The 22966-nt window shown below is 41.6% G+C and overlaps 1 protein-coding gene across 7 annotated transcripts in view; it reads right to left on the minus strand.

The window, feature by feature from the left end:
• The window catches only part of znf385a (zinc finger protein 385A), a 55518-nt gene that overhangs the window by 13829 nt on the left and 18723 nt on the right, over positions 1-22966 (minus strand). For 5 of the 7 annotated variants that reach the window (XM_080898287.1, XM_080898289.1, XM_080898286.1 and 2 more), the window contains 2 exons: positions 8428-8579; positions 2855-2965 (listed from right to left, as the gene is read on the minus strand). In XM_080898287.1, coding sequence (XP_080754413.1) covers positions 2855-2965; positions 8428-8579 — 263 coding nt within the window. The other 2 variants (XM_080898291.1, XM_080898292.1) reach the window with 2 other exon arrangements.

Here is a 22966-nt window from a genome sequence, read left to right on the forward strand (position 1 = left end):
CATAAAAAGCCCACTCGCTTTCTTCTTTGACCCAAAATGTTTTCAGCTCACATGTGGCAGATAAAGGAAAAGAATGTCTACATCAAGGACAGTGCCCGAGCTTGAAAATGAAGCTGAGAATGCAACATCAGATTCTCCTGAAGTATTTCTCACTGCATTATCTTCATCCATCATATATTCATTTGAATTTGATTTCACTAGCTCAGAGGCCCACGTCCTCATTTTAGGTTTGACAGCGTTTTAGTAGGTAAGTGAATGCTTTGACATGAATCGAGCTGCGGTTTGGTGAAAGGCCTCGAAGGGGACTGGCAATGGCTCCCGGGCCCGGCAGATCCCCACGCACTAAATAGAAATGAAGAAGTCAAAGAATTGAGAACAAGGAGGGAGGAAGGGTGGGGCACGTAAACGAGAATGAACAGCTTGCAGAACTGGAGGAACCTATATAGATGACAACCGGAAGGAGCGTGTTTGGAGAATACATAATCTCCAAATAAAAACAAAAATACTGGCATCTGCCTGTATTCCTCTCATTCTCCCAGTAGATACATAAATGGTATCAATTTAAAAGTTCTAAATAGCCACATTCTGGACTTATCCCATTCACAAGAATTTAAGGAAACTTTGACCTTGGGGACGAGATCGCTGTGATTCAAACTCGCCTGAGATTTTAGTAGATACACCTATGCTTTCAATTTAAAGCTCCTACATTGCCTCATTCTCAAGTGATCGCATTCAATAACTTGTCCACGCTGCCCACTCGCCCACCCACCCCATCAGCCTTGTACGCCTGAGATGCAAAAAGTGTGGATGGGGAGTCACACCTAGGGCAAGACTGCAAGTCTGACATTGATGATGTACTGCAGTATGTTTTTACCTGTCCAGGTAATGGGAGTTAAAGCTGATCTGGAAAAACACTAACTTATTAACAAGACTTTTACTCGATTAAAGGGACAGTATATAGCCGAATTAAATCTACATGATATATCCCCCTGCTATCTACTCTCCTTGCAGTAATACTGCCAGAGGGCTTAATTGCTTATTGCTTATTGTATATTTGATGAGGTGTGGACATAGGCATCCCCAAGGTCCACTTGGACTAGACTTTTTTTTTCTCATTGTGGGCTGTAAGCTTTAGCTGAGATTTTTATGTCATTTTTAAACAATAGCTCTACAATCTCTGTCAGTTTTTACTTTATGTTGTGGCTTTTGAATCGGTCGTAACACATATTTTACTTGGCTTGTAGTGTTGTTTATCCATTTACGTTATTTTGGGGTGAGCGGCTGAGTTTTGGCAATGTTAGTTGCTTTGCATATTTTTGACAGTAACAACATCTTTTTCTAGTAGCCATCAAATAAACTTTGTTGTGTTTTTCCAAACTACAGCCACCACACAGGCCCTGCATCCACCTACCCAGAATGAGAAAAATACTGATGCTGGATTTGAAAAGAAAAGTATTTCTTTGATTCTCTGACCACCAAATGCTCATCTGTTTTATTAGATTCAAGAGAAAGCAGACATCTCTACAGCCTGATATCTCCCAAACTTCGCAACGCACACCACTGCACTAAACACTGATATAGTACTAAGGGAAAAAGAGTCACCTTTCCCTGAGCAGAGAAGATCACGCCAGATACCACTCTCAAGCTGACGTCAGTGAATGACAAAGAGAAGAAATTAATCTCTGCAGGGTGCTGGTGTAAAGATCATTCACACATGAACATGGCTTCCAAGCAGAAATGCTCCCTGCATACTTCTAAATAATTGCGCTTGCTTTGGTTAAATTTTAACCTTCATATGATTTCAGGGGACAGCAGGTTAGGTTCTTCACAGCAAGTACCTTCTTGTTCTTTAGGCAATATTTTAAATATAAAATCTAATATTCAAAGTCTTCAGATTCTTTATTGATTGTAACTTCATACAAAAGAACACATCTTAACTAAAAGTCAGTATTGGCTCTCAATCCTTGGGTCTTAAAGTATTCCATTATATAAACATCTCGAGTTAACTGTTTCCTGTTTCTTGTGAAGATATACAGGACAGATCCTGGCTAAGAGAAGCTTCATGATTACAGCCTTGCAGCTCCCTGACCACATGGAAACCATGATTGTAGATCTGATGTGTATATATAGCCCTGACCCACTCCTTAATGTTGTGTATTGTGGATGGTTGAACGCCCTGGCCCTGAAGTCTGCAACACTGAATAGGGAGTATTGCAGCCAAATTATACACTACACATATGACATTTGGTACTGGTTTTGTCATGAGTCTATCCTATTTGTTGACACAAAAAAGGAAAAAACAGAAAAAATATTTGGCATCACAACTCATAAAATACTTCCATATGATTTTTTGCTTTCATTAATTTGTCATCAGTTGTGTCTGCGAATTGCCCGAGGGTATAACGTGCAAATAAATTCCAATTAGGAGTTCCCAATTAATTAAGCTTTTTAAAGTTTAATATTTTCTATAGAGAGAAATGGAAATCTACAACTTTAAGATCAAACTTATCAGTACTGATGAACAACAGAAAATCCAGAATTTTATTCCTCGTTCACACATTCGTCAGGACCGCTTAAGCCTCTGTGCTGCAGTGCACTACTGCTGCCTTAAAACAAATTAAATTCCAGTCAGGTCGCAACGGCCAACACATAACCCAAACAAACGCACCACATCCGCTTTGTTAGTTCCAGCTTCCAGGGGGAGCAAACCAGGACAAACAGTCCTCCGAAACAAATAAAAGGTTGATTCTTACTTGGAGAAAAATAAAATATTTTCAGTGCCATAAAGAAAATGAAAACAAGATGAGAGGCAGTGATGTTGTGTGTGTGTGTGTGTCGTTATTTATTTATTTACCTCTGAGTTGAAGCGGATCTGGCAGACGTTACAGGAGATGACTGGTCGCTTGGTCTTGATCAGAGGAACTCCAAATGTGTGGTTGATCACAGCCTTTTGCACCGGGTCCATCTGCGAGTGAAAGACAGAGAGCAGCTATAATTCACACTGGTGCCACAGCTCAATGGGCCAAGCTGTCATAACGTGCAATAGACTAAACCAAAATGACCACATGCAGAATGCATAAGGTTCACAGTTAAAGAGCGGTTGCAGAGTCTGTTCGATGATATCTGTAATTCACTTCAGCAAACAGTGGTCAGCAGTGTTGACAGTTTGTTGCTACAACCGAGACACCTGTTGCATCCCCACGATTAGGAATCTGATGGTTCTGGATCCTCACTACATTGTAGTATAATACTGTCCCTGTGCTAATTGCTTCAGCTGGGACATCCATCATCTCTGTGGTGTTAAGCACCTTGTATAAATTTAACTAACTTGCTTAGCAGCCCTCAGTAGTTAAGCTGCCCGTATAAATTCTGTCCCAGACACAAAAGACCCGGCCCGTACTGGACTGTTTGTGTTTGAAGCCGAATTTATCAAGCAATCACTGTTGGTTGATCTTAGCATTACTCTGGATTCAGTGGCTGGCTTATATTTCAGCCTCAGACAACTGTCTACAGCTAAAGTAAGCAACAATCATAAACAAAGACTGATGTAGCAGTGCGCGGGTATGCAAGAAGAATGAAGCAAAAAAATCCGTGGCCTGAAGAACAAAAGGATACAAAACTTTGTATTTTGAATTCAAAAGACAGCGAGGAAACGTTCAAGTGTGTCCACCAAGAGTAATGAAAGCATAATGCAGTGCCAGGCAGATGCAAAATAACTCACTTTTGATTCATTACTGTATTTTGGACTATTTACTAAGCTTTTCTTTAAGCCTTGTTACACTGAGAGGCACAGTCTCATCCAATATAGAAGCAGCTCAACATCCCGAGGAGTGAAGGACAGGATAGAAGGGGCTTAAACAAATACTGTTGTTACTTAGACTCAAATAAGTTTGTTTTTTTTTTGCACAGTGCTCGTTGCTTGGCAACTCCCAACAAAAAGAAGCAAAAATAAAGAAAAATAAAAGATCAAGGGGAGGAGCCTCAAGACATTTCAGCCACCCAGCTGTGGCCGGAAGGCACAGAAACATACCATCTGGAGGAGAGAATGAGTGAGCGAATGAGAAAAAGAAGAGTAGAGAGTTGGAGGGAAAGAGAAAGAGGCCCAAGTTGGACATCCTCACATCAAGCATGCTTATCTCTTTTCCACGTTCCAACACTGTCTCTGTTTCTCTCCCAAGAAACTGTATAAAGAAAGCTCTGCTGCTCTGGCTGTGAGGACAGATTAATGGGGAGGGCTGGGGTGGGGGTGGAAGATATATTGAACAATTACAAATGTTTACTGCGTGAACATCTAAACAACAAGAACTAAGCTTTAGCCAGCACAAACTTCCACACCAGGACTGCATTAAGCTTCCTATTAATTTTTAAAAAGTGACACTGTGTTTTATCAAATCTTTCCAAAGTGTAGAAAAATTTCTTTCTCTCAGTGTCCATAATGTGACCCAGACTAGATAGAGTTTAGCAAGAATTTGAACCTGCCTGGTGGCGTAACCGCATGAATCATGGGCTTCTCCGCAGTCATTCCACCAGTCTGGGTGTGGGTCAGTTATGACCCATCCAGTTAATTCAGCTGTTGAAAACACAGTCCAGCTGCCAGCAAATGTCTTTGGAATGTTGCTCGCATGGCCTCTTCTCCAAACGCTCTCCAAAACATGTTCTCATGAAATAGGAGGAGAGCACTATGATGTAACTGCAGAGGGATTTTCCAAAACTCGCTCGTATAATTTTGTGAACATCCATAACTGTAACTGTACATTCTCATAAAAAAATAGAAATCAAACATATTACAAAGTTTACATTTATCTGGGAAAATAATGGAAACTTCATGTTATTGTGGAGCTGTGTGAATGTGGTGAGGTAAGCAAAGCACACAGACCGCAGACCGCTGACTTTAGCATCACTCGGCAGTCATGTCAACAGCTCCATGCAGCCTTAAAACTCCAAACACTCAAATATCACCCAAGCATCATCCAACACTGCACAATGACACACGTCCTAACTCACCAACATCCTCTGTTCTACAGTTTCTTTTCATCTTTCATTTTCTACAGTTCTGATTTTCTTCCCATTCTTTACTGTGTTTCCATTCGGTCTTAGTTAGTCTTTCTTTAGTTCGTTTGATCAGCTAAAACCCACCAGGGGAGAGTGCACTACAGCATGACTCTCAGTAGAGCCATTGTGACAGTCACAGTAAGGTCCACACTGTGCCAGACGAAAACAGCCTTTGAAGCACAAATTCAGCATTACGTTTAAGCTGGCCCAGTTTAAGACACAGTTGGACCGACAAAAATGTGACAAGCTCTTTGAATTTTAGGTACTTACCTTCATCTCCTCTTTGTCTGTAGAAGCTTGGAGCTGCATTGGTCCTCCTGTGTGTGTACTGCTGGCCGAGGTATGTGTTTGGGTCTCAGCATGTGCAAGGCTCAGAGCTTGTGGTGCACTATCCTTACTCATTCAGCCTGTTTGGTAGGTGGTCAACGCTGAATACAGACTAGCTCACAAAAACTGAGCTTATGCCTAGTGAAGCATTGGTAGCTGCGATATCTTTATTTCCTTTCAGCACACCGTCTGCTTCTCTTTTGAGATGCTTTAAGAGAAATCTCTCCCTTACTTCTTTTTTCAACACATGACCTAACAAGTGCCTGTCCCTTTTTTTCAGTCTCCTCCTCCTCTATTCTCAACTACATTCCCTCTCTGCCTCACACTCCACTTTAATGCACTTCCTTCTCTGCTTTCCAGTTTTCTCCTCCCTCTCTCCCTCTCCCTCTCTTCCCCATGGTCTGTCAGTCTGCCCATGTGCACCCAGGATTATGTATCCTACTCTCCTCCTGCCAAACTCTCACTCTTCTAGGAGTGCTGAATAGCCTTGGTATGGATATTGATAATAATTTACTGATAACAGTTTTTTTTATCAATTATGCTCATAGGTCAGGTTCTTAGCTAATCAACTTCTTGATTCCTGACTTTGCTGTTTAGGCTTCCTTTAGGTTTTCAGTGTAAGTTCAGCTTTGTTTTTACTACCTATGAGCCAGAGCTGAGGTTCACATGTGACTCAGGTGTACAAGAGCGCCACAGCCGTGTCCTTTCAAGCTGCTAGAAAAACATGCGAGCACTGATAAAAGGAAATGATAAAGTGGAAGGCCTACAGTCCTGATGAACTGGAGGAGGCAGAGCAATTCCCATCTTTAATTCACACCATCCATCGAATGTCGTCATCCACCACTGTAGCCGGCATCTCCCCCACAAACCCAGAACTCACACTTGCATGAAACTCTAGCTAGACAAATATTTATTGGATGTGACATATTCACACCAAAGTGATGACAGGGCCACATGTGGTGCTGGACAAAACATAAATGTGTACTGTTTAGATAATGAGCTATTAGTCATGTCTTGCTGTACTACAATTATTTTTGTTAGGGGGAGAGTGAGAAAAGATATATATAGTAGTTAAGATTCAACAACTGCACATGATTATACTGGACCAAGAAGTCTTGTGATTGTGTAGCTTCAGCAAACAGTGCAGGCAACACAACTCTGAGTTTTACTCAGAGTTTTATGAGCAGTTTTATGTCTGTATCAGTACCAGCTGATGCAGATAAATAATTCAGCCTCATCATTGTCTACAGGCACATTGCACGAGACAGGCAGGTGGAGGACAAATCACATTAAAGGACTATTAAAAGCTGTATATGGCTTAAGGAGAGGCCATTCCTCCGCTATGGGGCTAATAACCCTCAATGTGAAGTAGAGCCTCATTAAGGCTGTACAAACTCAGCACAGATCACTTATTAAGGCAGAATGATGGAACAACTAGCTGTCAGCTCACTGCAGTGCTGTACCTTCATTGAGATATTTTGTGGATCATAATGTGTTACTGTGCAATGTTGCAGAAAAGCGCCAGGAAACATCAAAAGCACTTGAAATGTTATGTGAAATAGCCCCAGTTCAGCCTAACAATCCATATAAAAACCTCCAAAACAAAACAGTATAAGATCTAAATGGAGCTGTGGACACTTACTCTCTTATTCTAGATCTTCCTGTATAAATTTACTCATCTTCACAGCACTACATTGAACATAATAAACTCTGGGAAAGTGTAAAGCTAGGATATCCCAGCAAAACGTTAAAACAGAGCCTCATATAGGGGCAAACAAAGCGGTTTTCATATCTGCAGCATATTTACACCACATACATGCCGCATATCTAATAAAATGTGAGATTATGTCATACACTTCAGGCAACAGAAGCTCTCCTTGCAAACACCAACAGTGATATATTAGTGAGTCATTTCTTCATGCTTTTGAATGTGCTGCGTATACTATGAGTACGCTGTAAGGTCAGAATGCCCTTACAGCTTCTCTTATGGCCCCATCTCCTGGCCACAGAGCTGTAAAACAGCACTAACGGTTACCTCGCAGTCATCAGCAGGAACACCTATTAACATTCACAGTGTCCCTGTGGGCCTTCCTACCTAGTTGACTCGTTGATAAGGAGGATGGTGAGCGGATGGACGTTACAGAATAGGTGAGAGGAAGTCCAGAGGGAGTGTTGCAGAGGCAGCAAGACAGGAAATAAAATCAAGCAAGAATGATTTTAGGGCTACGCTAACAGAGGCCAGAATGGAAACCGAGTGCCTGCATAATCTCAGTATCTCAATTAATGCATGTCTGCTGGGTGTAGTGCAGTTTGGTAGTGAAAATGCTTCCACTTATGTCATGGTGAGGCCTATTAAAATGACTATATTGTTAAAATGTGTTTAAGAGTGTCTGGACTCCTGTTACAATCCCTGTAGGGCCATGCATAGTCAAAGCTCATGCCAGATATTTCCAATTAGTGAAAGGTTATTATGTTGTCTTGTTGCAGACTGCAGCTAAATATACCAGGGTGACACATAACCCTGTTGAAGCCATGGTCCGCAAATAGCATTGCCCCAGTAGAGTACATATACAGTTCAGTGAATTTGCATATTGCTGATGAGAAATGTGTTGACATTGTTCAGCGGAGTCTGGAGGAGCAGGTGCCACATTATGCTGAGTTGGTGAAATGGTAAATGTCTCTATGGTCTAATCTAAATGCCTGAGGTAGAAGGAACAGGAAGCCTCCTCTCCTTTAAAAGAAAAAAAATATTACATCAAACAAACTGCGGCGTTTGATGTTGTTAGTTATAGGGATGGCCTTAAAACTGTTCTTTAATTATATGGCTACGATTTTACAGCTTTGAAAATAGTCCTGTTTCCAGCATATCTTAAAGCTGACTATTGCATTCAAAACTGTACGTAGAGAAGAGTGCAAGTTAAAGCATAACGGCGGTAACCTCCAGCACCCAGCACAACATTTACAATTTTGCGTCGCGCGTTTTTCTCGCTGGAGTCGATGACTTAAAAGGCTGCAGTGTTTGTGCTTGTTGTCTGCAGCAACTCTTACCGTATTGAAGTTGTGGAAGAGGCTCATGCTGTGTGGAGGAGGGGGGGTCTCCACTGGGAACTGCAGGAAGGGCTTCATGTCCAAGTGGGGTTGGATCACTGTGGGGGTCCGTAAGAATGTCGGCACTGCTGCCCCAGCTCGATTGATGCCTCCTAAACACAGAAAGAGACAGAGATACATAAGTATGCACGGTATTTTCCAGCATTCATGAGCCCAGGCTCCGGGGTGTGTTTACTCAAATGTGTGACAGAGAATTTAAACAGTGTCTTTAGGTGATATAAAGAATACAAATTAAAGCAAGAGACAGAGAGATGAAGGGAAAAAACAACAAAAACATGTGCTTTTTATAACAGGCTGTGTACAGTTGTTTCCTGGAAGGTGCAGGTGAATTCCAAAATGCACAATAATGTATAATTTCACTGCAAAAGCAATTATCTCTCTGTGGACAGAACAAAGCTATGTGACGCCCCATAGAAGCATACAGTTTCTACACAGTGAGGAAAAAAGATGCATTTGGTCAGTTAAGGGCTTTTCATTGATTGCTGCACAGATCTTCTGGTTTTCCAGACGTGTTGGCAAGACTGAATCTACAAAGTGTGACATTGCTTTAATACATATGGAATGATGTTGAGGGTTTTGTGGACTGAATGATTCACATCCCCGAAACAGGAATGCCATAAGGAAGAAAAGGATGCCACAGAGGCAGAGGGGATTCCTCTTATCCACCTGTCTGCCAGTGTGCTCTCTTCTTCTCTCCTCTCCTGGGAGACATCTGCAGCTAGATGATAATGAGTTCCATCTCAGGCAGCGCTGCTTTATGTCATCCTGTGTTGTGCACTACAGCTGGATCACTTAGTTGAGTCTAATTATAGTATGAATGAAAGAAGAAGTACCACATACTTCATTTGGCTGGATTTCTAAAGAAATCGAAAAACGCAGTCACTTAAGAAAACTACTGCAAGGGTACCCTTGCACACAGAGAGATACACATGCACACGCGCACACACACACACACGCAATATTTAATTCGCCTATAAGAAACATGTGAGGCTGCCTTAATGATACGCAGTTTCCTATTCTCCCCATTGCTCCCATCTGGCTTCTCTTCCTTTTCCTCCTTATTCCCTCTCGTCTCCTCTCTAACCTCTGTCAAGGATGATAGTGATGGGGCCCAAACAGCAAAACTCAGCCTCAGCAAGCTCTTAGATTAAGCCTCTTAATATCCGCAACTGGATTTCTATGGCTTTCAAATTCCTCCGAGACTTAAAGCTCTGCCGCTCTCCTTTTCGGGATTGCTCTAAGCTACTTTTTTTGTTCTGTTACTTGCCATCCCTCACCGTGGTTTCCACAGCAGTGCTTTTCTACCTTCCTCCACACTTCCACATGCTAATTTGGGCATTATTTGACACCTCTGCGATTTCATCAAGCTTTATGTCAACTGAATGTAAACAGAGAAAATATTATGACTGCTACTTTGAAGACTATGTTACCAGATGGAGTCGCCGAAGTTTGGATTAGAGTGAGTGGGAGAGAAAGGGATAAGAAAGAGAGAGCGGGGGGGATTGACTTTGTCGGGCTGGAGTGAAAGTGCTGTCTCAGCTGCCTTCTGCTACGCATCTGTAGGCCTCGAGGTGCAGAGGACTGCATCATTACCTCTAGTTAAGCATTTAAATTTTCTAGTCTAAACAAACCAAACATATACACATGCAAACACGTGTATGAAAGCACAAAACCACACAATTATTCTTACAACATGTGAAACAAGTTTGAGGCTTCTTGCCTGCTGGTTTTCCAGCTGGTGCAGTCTGACTCAGCAATCTTAAACTCTTTCATTTTACATTAGGTTTAAAAAAACTGACAGGTTTTTTAGTTTTCCTAATTAAATATGTACACTTGCAAACATGCAGAGTTCACCCTTTAATCTAAACTCCTCGTGAATGTAGCTTCTTCTGATGAAAGAGGATTAGAAGTAACTGATGAAGCCAGTTTGTCCCCTATCAGGGCTGCATCACTAATACAATGATTCTTCACTGCATTTATCATGGCGTCGTGCCGTGTCTCAATACATCGTCTCCTTTAGCATCTTTGTACAAGTTCATGTGTGAATGTGTGTTTTGCTTGTATGGAGTGAGACTCTGTTAGCTGAAATTGCACAGCAGTAATGTTTGCAGCTCCCCAGCGAGTCTGTCCTTGAACACTGAGACCGTTACTGGCAGCGGGTCAGGCAGTGTCTGGCAGGCTTACAGAGAGATTGGCTGAGTGGAGGGCAAAACGCGTCTCTGCAGCAGCACAAGGAGCTGAAATCCGAGGAAGTGAATGGAGCTGTGGACCAGACATGAGCAAGAAGAGCAGTTGGCCCTTGAGCCCAAGACATATGTGTGTTTGTCAGCGTGCATAAATCAGAGTGTGGCTGCACCATATATTTATCCCATTAATTTAATCTCTCTCTGGGGATCTCCTTACAATGTTAACTGAACAAATTGTTATATGGTGCAGGAGTATGGCAAGTGCACAAATGCATTTTCGCAAACATATGGGCATTTTATGTGCAGTGTGTAAACAAGTGCATGTGTTTAAGTGCTCCCACTTGGCTTTTACGGACCAGACTTCAATGAAGTCAGAGCTGATAAAACAATAAATTGTAAATGAGTAATAACAAGAAGTCTCCTCTAATGGCTTCTATGCAAATACTACACATATATAATTTTTTTTTGTTGTAGACAGGAGGACAAACAGAGTAAGCAACTTGGCTGTCTGTGACTGGCATTTTACAGCGTTTTCTACCCTTTAAATGACTAAAAGAAAAACAAATCAATTTACTTTAAATCGCAAAAGGCCTTCACAGTTCATCAAAGAACTGTTATGTGTACTGTTATTAGTAAAACTAATTACAGCATGCAAAAGTAAGTGATGACAAAACAGGATCTTTGCTCACTGTAGTCTGATATTCCCTTCCTCAGTACTCCCTTGTGGCTGTTGGAGCCTGTTCTGTGTGAGTGTATGTGTGGTAGAAATTGACAGACAGGGCTGCCTGGAAGAGCTGAGAGAACTCAGACAGTGATTTGGATGTTGTTAAACCCTCTGACATGCCAGGAATCCTACCAGGCTAACAGGGGCCATAATCAGAGCTCATAAACAGCCTGTGGGACGCTGCCAGAAGGCTTGGATTTGCAGGCTTTTTTGAAGAGTTTGTCTTCATATGAGCCTTTATTATTCACTTGTTGTGAGGACCATCACGAGTTTTGTACCTTGATTAGAATGTCGAGTTAGGTCTAGGTTATGAACAGTACTGAGGGCAAGAGACAGCACGAAAATAAGCACCACTCCAAGTAGTTATATGTGCCAATACTAAAAATGGCCACAAACCCATGCTTACACTGTATAAATACAACAGCAGGTAACGCCGACTCCTCCTGTAGCTGAATGTCAGTGTTCTTGGGCAAGATATTGAACTGCCCCCCATTCATACATCAGATGTGAGTTTATGCATGCTAGTTAGAGAAATGCTTAAATGCATAGAAAAAAGCATTAGATGAATGTTTGTATGAATGGGTCAATGTGGCTTGTAGCAAAAAAAAAATGCTTTGAGTGCTCAGTTAGAGCAGAAAGGTGCTATGTAAATACCAGTCTGTTTATGCATACGCACTAATAAATGACCCTCATTCCTGCTTCACCATGTGACACATTTAATCCCTAAAGCTGTTTCTGTTTGGGGTTGAACAAGTGGAGGCAAAACTGAAAATACAAGTACACATAACTGATGGTTGATCAGAGCAAATTAATGTGGTTACTGCCTTTCTTTTGTATTTCCTGATCCTGCCTCCCCCACCCAAAATGATGATACCGTACACTAATGTAAAGATAGTGAAAAGAACAGAAGCTATTTCAAAATCAGTTCGAGCAATCGGTGAATCAAAAAGGAAAACATGCTTAAGGGTGATGATTTTCATACGATAACCAGCGTTTTACATATAATAAAAGTAAAATGCGAACATAAAATGTGATACTAAGCTCATACAAAGCTTTGTTTACTCCAACGCATGTGAAAAAAAGAGAAAAGAAATAGAGCTGATTTGGTAAGAATCTTTGGAGAAAACACCATCGTGTGTTTTCCTTCCCCCGTTCTGCTAGACAAAGAGCTGTTTCTAGAATCTAGGCTAAGAGAATCTTTTCATGTCTTGAGATTATCTAACAGGCCGTGTAGATTGCGCCACGCTGTGTTCAGCCTTCTTTCCCATGGGCGTTGGATGCATTCAGGGGAGAACAATGGGCACAGGGTAGTTGGCACCAGCCATGCTGGACGGCCACAGATGTGCCAGGGTTGTTGGCAGTGGGGGCAGGGAGAAGGAGGTGGAAACAGTGAGGATGCCAACTTGCCCTTCTGCGGGGATCTGAAGCTGGCACCTGTCCTCCTCATTGCCCAGAGGGAACAGAGACATAAGAACTTATATATAAGATCAAACATATCTGCGGCACTGATTATAATCAGTGCCGCAGATATGTTTGATGCAGGAATATAACCAACAGATGTGTTGGTAAGTCTGGATGCATAGCAGCTGCCTGAAATCAATGTCATGCCATGACAACTACGAAAAATAATTTGGGATTTCAACATTTTATGTGAAAAAGTAAATTCAGTAATGAACTGTGATTTTATTTACCTATCGTATGCATGTAGCGCATTAAGCTCTCAGATTAAAGAACTCTGATTCAGCGACATGAATACAAGAGACCAGAGCTCCAAAAGTTTGATAAGAGGGGCAACTCGGCTTCAACCATATATATTTAATTTGTGCTATATACTGGGATATTTATAATTGAGCTATTTTATTATATTTTGTAACCTTGTAATATACTGTATTATTCGATTAAGTTTGGTCAGTAACTGTTCTTATTGTCTTGGAGCAACTGTGGCCACAAAATTTCATCAGGGATTAATAAAACATTCTGATTCTGAGTTTACCACAGACCATAAATGCTCGTCAGTCCAGTCTGACTGAATCAGAAGATGATTTCTGCCTGAAAATGGACAAATTCACAGCAGATTTATTTACTGCAGATGGACAACTGTCTTCACAACCAGTAAAGAGGAGAGTGTAGTGACCTTAATAACAATCTTATTATTATTTAACTATTTGTGAAGCTAATGTGGGATCAAGGCTAGTTTACAATTCCATATCCCATACGGGCTAAAGCGTGCAACCAGCAGCTGCTCATCTGTCTCCATTTGTTTTCTAAATTTCTTACTCTTATTCCTTCCTTGTTTGCCTTATGATCAGCTCAGTGTGAATTTTGTGCTGTACACAGCTGAGCCCAGGTCTGGAAGAATAGCCAATTCATTACAGGCCATGGAGGGAGCATGATAGAGAGTGGGCACGGGGTATAAGAAGGGGAGAAAGAATGAAATTTTGACCCTTATCCATTCCTGTTCCAGTCTCAGTCCCAACAGGACACTGTGGCTGGCTTTCACTTGACCATAAGCGCAATCAACAGGATCACAGGCTTGGCCAAAAGCCCTGAACAAATGCAAAGAAAAAAAAAGTCACTCGCACTCTACAGATGGCTGATTCATACACACACAGGAGACAAACCAATGCACATCAAAGAAACAAGTACATGCGCACATACAGTTTTCTAAAAGACTGAATGTAGTTTTTGTCTAACACCCACTTTTACACAAGAATGTCCTGTTTGGTTCATGAAGGGCATAATTCCCCTTGAGTCACCTGTGTCCATGAGTTTAAAGCGGTGTCCTTCATAGAGAAGGAAACCTTTATGTCCACATACACACACAAACAGGCAATGTTTCTGCAACCTGTAACACAGGTTTGTCCTGATATGTCAACTGTCACCTCAAAATCTTTGCAGCACTGTACAGTTCATTAGCCCCAAGAGACTTGCTACAGACTGTATCCTGTTCTGTCTACCTGTCGATGCTCTCTTCACAGACAGCTGTGCCAGCAGAATCCGTCCTTCAGATAGCTGCCACAGCTGGCGCTAGGAATGAATTATGGATTCGCACAGTGTGAATGACAGGTAGCAATGTGGTTCATTGGACACTGCACCGAATGCAGCAAGGCTCGTATAGGGGTCCGCATGTCACAATGCAAAATCTTGGAAAACACAAGCAGTTTTGATAGCAAGCAACCACCAGAGTGTGCTGCTGAGTGCATCGGAATATTTCAAAGTCACATCAAGCCTCTGCTAATTTCTAGCTTCCTGTGAAGGTTAATACATTCACACAAGATAGGTGGACGGAGATTAAGATCTGTTTGATTTGCTGCCTGGAACTGCTGGTGTTATGCTACGCTTTAATAGGAGGATTATGCAGGGGGAAAGCGGGGGAAGCTGAAACTTGTTTCACTGCCACAAATAAGAGTAGGCTTCTCTGTTTGTGTTCACGTTGCATGTAAGGTATGTTTGTGTGTGTTTGTCTTTGACAAGAGAGATGTGTTCCCTGTTAGGTCGTAAAAAAACAATTTGAGTCATTAGTTTCTGCAAAAGGGATACAGTGGTTGCTCTCCAAGTCTTTAATGTTAGGTATCAGTTAGGACATGCCTCAGTCTTGAATACAAAATACACTGGAAAGAGAGTTATGAGCACACACACACACACACACACACACACACACACACACACACACACACACACACACACACACACACACAAACAGTCACTCAAGCATATTTGTGTACATTTTTCTGCATTGGTGGCAGAAGCTTAAATTTTCTCTGCTAATTGTAGGTCTGTTAGATTTTTTTAACCAAACCTACCAATTTGGAGAAGAGCTGTTTCACATTTTTACTGTAATTGCACTGCAAAGTACAAGAAAAGTACATGCTGCAGCATGCATGGTTTTATTTTGAGTGGCTCAAATAAAATAAAAAATGCCAGCAACTTGAAGGTCAAACAAAGTTAAACTAGCTTCCACTGAGTGATCCATGCTTTACATGCAGTTTTAGGTCACTGTACAAACAAACAGGAAATCATCATCCACATCCTGAGCACACAAATGCACACAGAAAGCCTTGTCTTTTCCAATCTGATCAGGGAACTGAACTCAAGATCTATTGAAAGCCAAGCTTTCCTTTAAAATATTACAAATAAAATCGGGCACATATTTTCTCCTCAGAAAAAAAAATCCCACATGCACTAGACATACTTGATATACAGCTAGGTAAACCTTCCGGCTCTCCCAGAGGGGAATATTGTGCTTAATGATAGCCTGGATGGGACGGTAATGACACCCTATTGAGATAATATGACAGTGGCAGGCCTTAAAAAGCCCCCCAAAAGATCCCACGTTGATCTCTTCTAAGTAGCTGAATCAAGGCTGGGAGGATTTAATTGCCAGTCTGTCTCTTCGTTAGACGCAGAGGAGCTGACTGGGGATTCCAAGAGTCATGGAGAGAAGAAAGATGGGCACTAGGGGAGGAGGTATAATGCAAAAATAATGGCATGGAATGAGGTGAAGACAGCCTACATCTGAGATCCCTACCTACCTCTAGCTACCAATCTACAACTCAGTGTTACCCAGTGTCCAGAATTGCCCAGAATGCGTACAAGGGCCAGTGCACGTGCTTGATCCACAGAAGCAGATGCACACCCTTTTAATCCTTCAGATAAATCTCCTGCTGGAAACTGAACTTTTGGAGGCTACTGGGTTTTGTTTATTTGCAGGGTATGTGTAGATAGAGGCACTCACACACTGATATAGACATGCGTGAACAAATATCAAGTGGGATGGTCTATCTATCTACACGGACTTTAAGTGTATATATTTTAGGGCTTTCATCAGCTTTAGAAAGTCAAATCTCCCAAAACATTTCCCAGTAAAGGTGGTCCAATAAAATGATGTTTCTCTGTTACTTGACATGATTAATATACAGTTTTTGTGTGGTTCCACCTTAAATCAATGATGGCACTTAAAATGAAACACTTTGGTGGGGTAGCCACTTGCTGGTTCTCATGTTACAACCTGCACCAAACCATTCAGGGCAGGAGGAGGAACTGATTTAATGAAAATAAGTCTGAATTGGCCTGAGACTCATTGCATTCCAGTGTGATATTTATCTCAACAGTCATAAAAAGGGCTATGTAATTTAACTTGAACTATAGCACAAGCGTAAAATGATTTTTCAGGGCAAGGCATAGCAAGTGTGTAGTCTGTGCATGTCTGTCTATGTGTGTGTGTATGCGAGTGTCTGCGATGACAGTGAGGGTTTGTGCTGTTTTGAGGTCAATAATGACAGACGAATAGCTGTCAGGGTTAATGGGAGGGGACAGCCAGGGATGATGAGAACACAGAGCGAACACTGCTGTGCAATTCAACACAGGCAGAAGCTAGAGACAAGGCACACAGGGTCAAAATGGGAGCATAAAGCAAACACACAAACACTCTATGTGCAAACACACACTCTGTGTGGCTGCCCTCGTCAGGGAATCAGTTTGAATTTATTTTCTAACTTTAAGCCATAGGCCCAGTTCAACAAGGGCACAAAAACATACAATACATGCTTGGTGCAATATTTTGCAGCCTCACTTAAAATGAAAGTATCATCACTTAATTGTGAGTAATGATTGGGAAGTTTGTATAAAAGTATAAAATCACCTGTGTTGATGCAAATAAGGGCAGTTAAACTAAACTCTAAATGCTTAAGCACCTTTAATGGCAAATGCAAAGCACAGCAGTTTGCTTCCACTAATTTCAGTCTTTTTTGTAGAACTTAGGCTTCTACAAATAAGCCAAAAATATTTTATGTTGCTGGATCTCTCATAAAAAGCCACCAAATGTCAGTCTTAAATAATTTCTGCCTGTATACGTGAACATTAGCTTTACAAAGATGCTGTTTTATATGGACTATATGAAGCTTCTAAGGGGTTTTCACTATTTGAGAACCCTCCATTATACACTGCAGCTGTTGTGAATTTATACTGATGTTATAAGCTGCCATCGTTTGAAGCTGGTGACAATCCTTTCAGAGTCATGTTTGATCATCAAAAGATATTAGACAAAGAAAAATACTGTACAGTTGCATTTTGTATTTGGTCAGTTGTAACTGACAACTGTGACATGAATGTGAGCAATTAGATCAAACCTTAACAGGTTCAACACTTTTATAAAAGCTAAGAGAACATTCTGAGATTCTATATTCCTCCATGCTTCCCTTCAAGTTCTCTGCTGTCTGTTCTCATTCTTTCTCAGGTTTCTATCTTTTTCATATAGTTTTCTTTTGTAATGAATGCTCCTCCCTTGCCAAAAGTCAGGCTAGTAAGATGATCACAGTTGCTGTCCAGAAGAGATGCATCTGAGTATCACTAGCTGCAGGCAAAGTCTGAGTCAGTGATGGATGGACTGTTGGAATGCTGGATGATGAGGGGGAGAGGGGGGCATTGCTTTGTTGTGTCTCTTGAAAAAGACTAATTTACTGTTTTAACAGCCGCTTACACCTATGCAGAAAGGGGAGAGGAGGGACAGAAGGCAGGATGACAAGATGGCGTTCTTCTGGGAAGGAAGCACACTGGAGCATGAACCTCCTCTATCTCCCTTCTCTCCACCTGTCTTTGGCTGTTTGTTGTTTTCCTCCTTGCTCCCATTTTCCCATTTATTCCATGGCACCCAGCCCCCACCCAACCCCCACCCCATCTCCTCCCTTTCTTCCCTTGTTCAGGGCTCAAGTCACACACCCAGGTGGAACAATAGCCTGTGACTTCATTCCCATGCACCGCTCAGAGACTAGTGCCCTCAGGTATGGAATTCTATCACTCAACAATAAACAGGTGGATCAACCCAAATACACTTCGGAGGAGATCGACAAAAGCACGAGATTCTCTCTGAGATTAGACCCCCACCCCCAAAGGAAGAGAAAGGAAGGAGGCATGATGGCTTGGAGGAAGGAGGAGGCTGGGAGTTAAACACTATATAGCCGCAGTGTTTGAGGAGCAGCAACCATAATGTGCCCCTGCTTGTGTTTGCCACTCTATTTCAACGACTTCCATTCCCCAAGGAGGATGGAGGGCAATATGCTATCAGCCTAATAGAGAGGGGGAGGATACTTTATGAGGTTGACAAGCGCTGCTTTCATTTCAGGCCTGCAGTGCCATTTCTATGAATATGATAACTAACGAGCATGTCCTCTAACACGCGGCTCTCTGTCCAGTTCTGAGCAATCCTACCACGGCTCAATCTCTTTAAGTGCTCTGGGGTCTCTGCTGTCATGTCATTTGTCATTGAGGTCGAGAAATGACAATTTTGTTTAAATCAGAACTCATCACCCCACAACTACAGTCAGATATGGAAGGCAAGCCACAAAGCAATTTTAGGCATAAAATTGAAATTCTGAAATTCAAAAAGCTGAGCTGAAAAAGTTCTTGAAGAGATTTTTAATATAAATTTGGCCACACAAAAACACCCCGCATGGATGCTAATTCCCATGGCAGTGCTCACTTTATGAAAAAGGGAAACCTCTGTGAACCAGACCCCAGCTCGTTTGTCAAAGCTGAGAGGAATGCTTTCCTTTGGTTGTCTCGTACTTACGAGCTAAGTCGAGAGCGAGCTTTACACTTCTCATACCCACTTCCACACCTTTAAGCTCAGCTGAGACATATTCAGCATATTTTTCCATGATAGCAGGTGATGCATTATTCAGTGAGCTCAGGTTGATCTTAGCTATAATAAATCTTTGGTCTATAGAAATGTGAAGCACAAAAGGCACACACACAAACTTGCCTCTCTTCTTTTAGTGTTGATGCATGATGAATAAAGAGGAACTGAGCATCCATGAATCACACCTCCATGGAGAGATCTTAAACAAAGCGCATTATGGATAAAAGGAGCGCTTGGCTTTTGAGAAGCAATCCAAAGCAGTATGGTAACGAGAGTAATGAGGATATCAGACACTGAATGTGGTGCAATATGCTTGTTAAATGTGACAGCTGAATTACATCAGAGCTTCGTCCCTGTGAAGCAAAAGACTTGTGAAGCAAACATTCACGCTGACATGTGACGACACCTTACTGTAGCTGTGTTCAATCATAATCTACAACAGGGTAGCAGGGACACCTGGAGATGAGCAACACTGGCTTCCAATTGGAGAGCCATAAGATTAAAGGGTAACCTGGCAAGGCATATGTATCTGAATCAATTTGCTCATCAGTTGTACAATATCCTCTTTGCCTTTGTGAGGCGCTTAAGAGGTTTTACCTTCAGTTTGGTAGAATTATATTTTTGTCAACATACACATCAATTTATCAAGCAGAAAAGTTCACCTTTTTGCTTTTCAGGAGAGAGCTATCCAAAAAGGTCAATAAATAAAGGTCTTTATCAATATGCAAAAGAAATAGAAATAAAAAGCATTTATCATGCTGTCTAACAGTAAATGCTTATGTTTCATGTAAGGCTTGCATGTCCGGTATGACTTATACATGTGGCCCCTCCTTCTTTTTTCAAGTTATTTATTTTAAGCTCATGCTTATCAATACATTCACTAACCACATCATTAGGTACACCTGTTCAACTGCTCATTGATGCATATATTTACTCTAATCAGGAAATCACATGACACTAACTGTCCATTTAGGCACAGTCTGCACAGGCTCACTAAAGTTAAAACAGAACATTAGATGAAATGTTAACCATTTGAGCCCGTCAGCCAACTGAGCATCATTTAAATGCCACAGCTTACCTAAGTATTGTTGCTGACCGTGTCTATTCCTTTATGATCACAGTGTACCCGTCTTCTGACAGCTGCTTCCAGCAGGATAACACATCATGTCACAAAGCTTAAATCATCTCAAACTGATTTTGCGGACATGACAATGAGTTGGCTGCACACAAATGGCCTCCACAGTCATTGGATTTCGAGCGCCTTTAAAATGTGTGTGGATAATTTAAATCATGGATGTGCAGTCTACAACTCTGCAGTAACTGTGTGATGCTTTCATGTCGATATGGACCAAAATCTCTGGGAAATGTTTCCAGCACTTTGTTGAATCTAAGCCACAAAGAATTTAGGCAGTTCTGAAGGCAAATGGGAGTCCAACTCATCCAAAAGGTTTAACTAAAAAAGAAACCAAAGTTAATGTTGTATGTGCAAAATGACAAAAGGAGCCACATTCCTGAGCTAACTGTGGTATATAGCCAAAGAGATATTCAGAGATAAAATACATATAAATAATAAACTACTTTCTTCTTCTTTCAATTTCTTTTCCATATGGAGAAGCTCCAGTTTTGCTCATCTTATCACAAAGACTGGAAACGGGAGGAAGAGATGTCAGCTTCTCTCTGTAAAATTTTCCAAAATTTACATATCCGACAGTGACAAGAGCGGGGGAAAGATTAACAAAGCCTGATAGGACAAAGTGCTGATTTGACATAATCTCATAAAGAGAGGGACAGTAGTCAAGGAGAGGGCTCTGAGAAAGCAGAGAGGAAAACCAAGTCTGATGCTGCAGTGTATGTGCTGCTTGCCTGTGCTGCCCGGGCCTCTTTGTTATTATGATTTATTTTTTAATGAGTGGCACTGCCCTCCCCTCTGCCACACAAAGCCCTGATTGAATCTGGCGTTCCATTAGCATGTTAAAGAGGCCCAGCTTCATCTGTGAGCCGCTGACTGACAGTGGATATCATCTCTGTAATTGCTCCATATACTGGACCCAGAGAAAGCCAGAGACACAGAGAGAAAGAGAGACAGAGAGGGAGAAAATAGTTGTGGGGGGGAGGGTTGAAGAAACATAAGGAGGGAGGGATTAGGATTTAAAAGTGGGGATGCTGGAAAGAAGGGGGAGATGAGAGGGGCTGGTGGATCGAGCTCCATCTCAGAATATCTCAATTTGGTACAGTTGGTACCCCATGCAGAGAAGTGGGAATAGTCTGTTTGAATAAGTAATTTTTTTTAAGCTACACTCGCAGCTTTTGACACTTATCAAAGCAAAAACAGTGGCAGCATTTCGTAACAGAAGCCCTGCTTTTACGAAGCTGTTACACAATCAAACCAGAAATGTTATGTTTGTCGCTGTCGTGTCAGGTAAGGACGTGACACTCTGACGCGTTTGTGCGCACCACACGTCCCTCTCCGTGTCCTATGCTCTCTCCTTACCCCTTTACAGAATGGTTTTATTGTCTTCCTCTATTTTTGCACTCACTCCCTTCTCTCCAACTCTTTCACGTCTACTTCCTCATCCCCTCCATCACTGAGCGCCTCCCCTCCACCTCCTCCATGGCTCCCGCTATTCCCTTTCACTGTTCCCCTCTCTCCCTCTCTTTCTATCTGCCCTTCTCTGTCTCTGCAGTAAATGGTAATTGAACAAACCATGTGGTGGAGAAGAGCCGCAGAAAAAGATGGTTATCTTAACTCCACATGCCATGCATCCAAAATTAATCCTCCTCCTTCCATTTCTCCCTCGCTCTCTATTCCTTTGCTATGCTGTGACAGTGTGACGTGCACGCAGTCCCACAACATCGTCAGCCCTGTGTATTAACGTTGGAAGACAGCCCAATGGTACCATGGTGAGCGAGTGTGCATGTGTGTGTATGTGTGAGATTACCATGTGCAGTGGCAGCATATTTCCAATCCTAAGGAAGCGAGGTGATAATGAAAGATGTCTCACAAGCAAAGGAGGATGCACAACACAAAAGTGCACAACATTGCAACATTGCTTTCCTCATCACATCCCATTGCGATTCTGGTATATTTACTATAGATAACAATAATCTATTTCACCAATCCTTTTGGGTCCTCATAAATACTTTCAAGTTTTATTTTCACACACTCTTCGGTTAGACTTAGGCACGGAAACTAGTTGGGTTAGCTTAGTAAAAGATAATAAAATGGAGCTATTTATAAAGCTACTCACATTTGAAGCTTTTCCTCCATTTTCTGAGTTATGTGAGACAAGAATGCAGCTCCATTTGACGTATGTTTAGTCGTATAAAAAAGGAGCAGCAGCAGCTGCAGGAAAACAAGACCATAAATGGAAAAGATGTGTTGATTACAAATGTAGGTCTAGATAAAAATAGTGTTTCTTCCAAGTTAATTGAGAACTTTAGTTTCTTTAGTTATATGAAAACCTTTTAGGAGACAGGGAATACAGAGCTCAGACAGGGTCTGCATTCCTCCAATAAAAACACATTGCTCTTGACAGAACGTGTTTTTTTATCAGGTAGGAAAGCTAAGTTGCAACATTATTTCACAGGAACACTGTGGTTTGATATTAAATAGTATTTTGAACCAGGTCAAATACCTATACGTGCCTCCCTTTTTCTTGTTATATATGAAACCAACATTTCGGCTATTTATTATCCTAAAACTTTACATTTTCTAAATGATCTTAACTCGAGCCTAAAACACAGAACACCTAAAGACTAAGCACTCTACAGAGACACTCAATCGTGCGCACACATTCGCACACCCTCATCCTGCTGCACCCTCCAGGCATACTCTGCTCCACTAACACAACACGAAATCTCTGACACTCACAACACATTTACATGACATTACTGCTGAAGTGCTATAAAATCTGTGCCTGAATATCAACTGTT

The sequence above is a fragment of the Rhamphochromis sp. 'chilingali' genome (assembly GCF_963969265.1).
Source record: "Rhamphochromis sp. 'chilingali' genome assembly, chromosome: 12".
NCBI classification, from domain to species: domain Eukaryota; kingdom Metazoa; phylum Chordata; class Actinopteri; order Cichliformes; family Cichlidae; genus Rhamphochromis; species Rhamphochromis sp. 'chilingali'.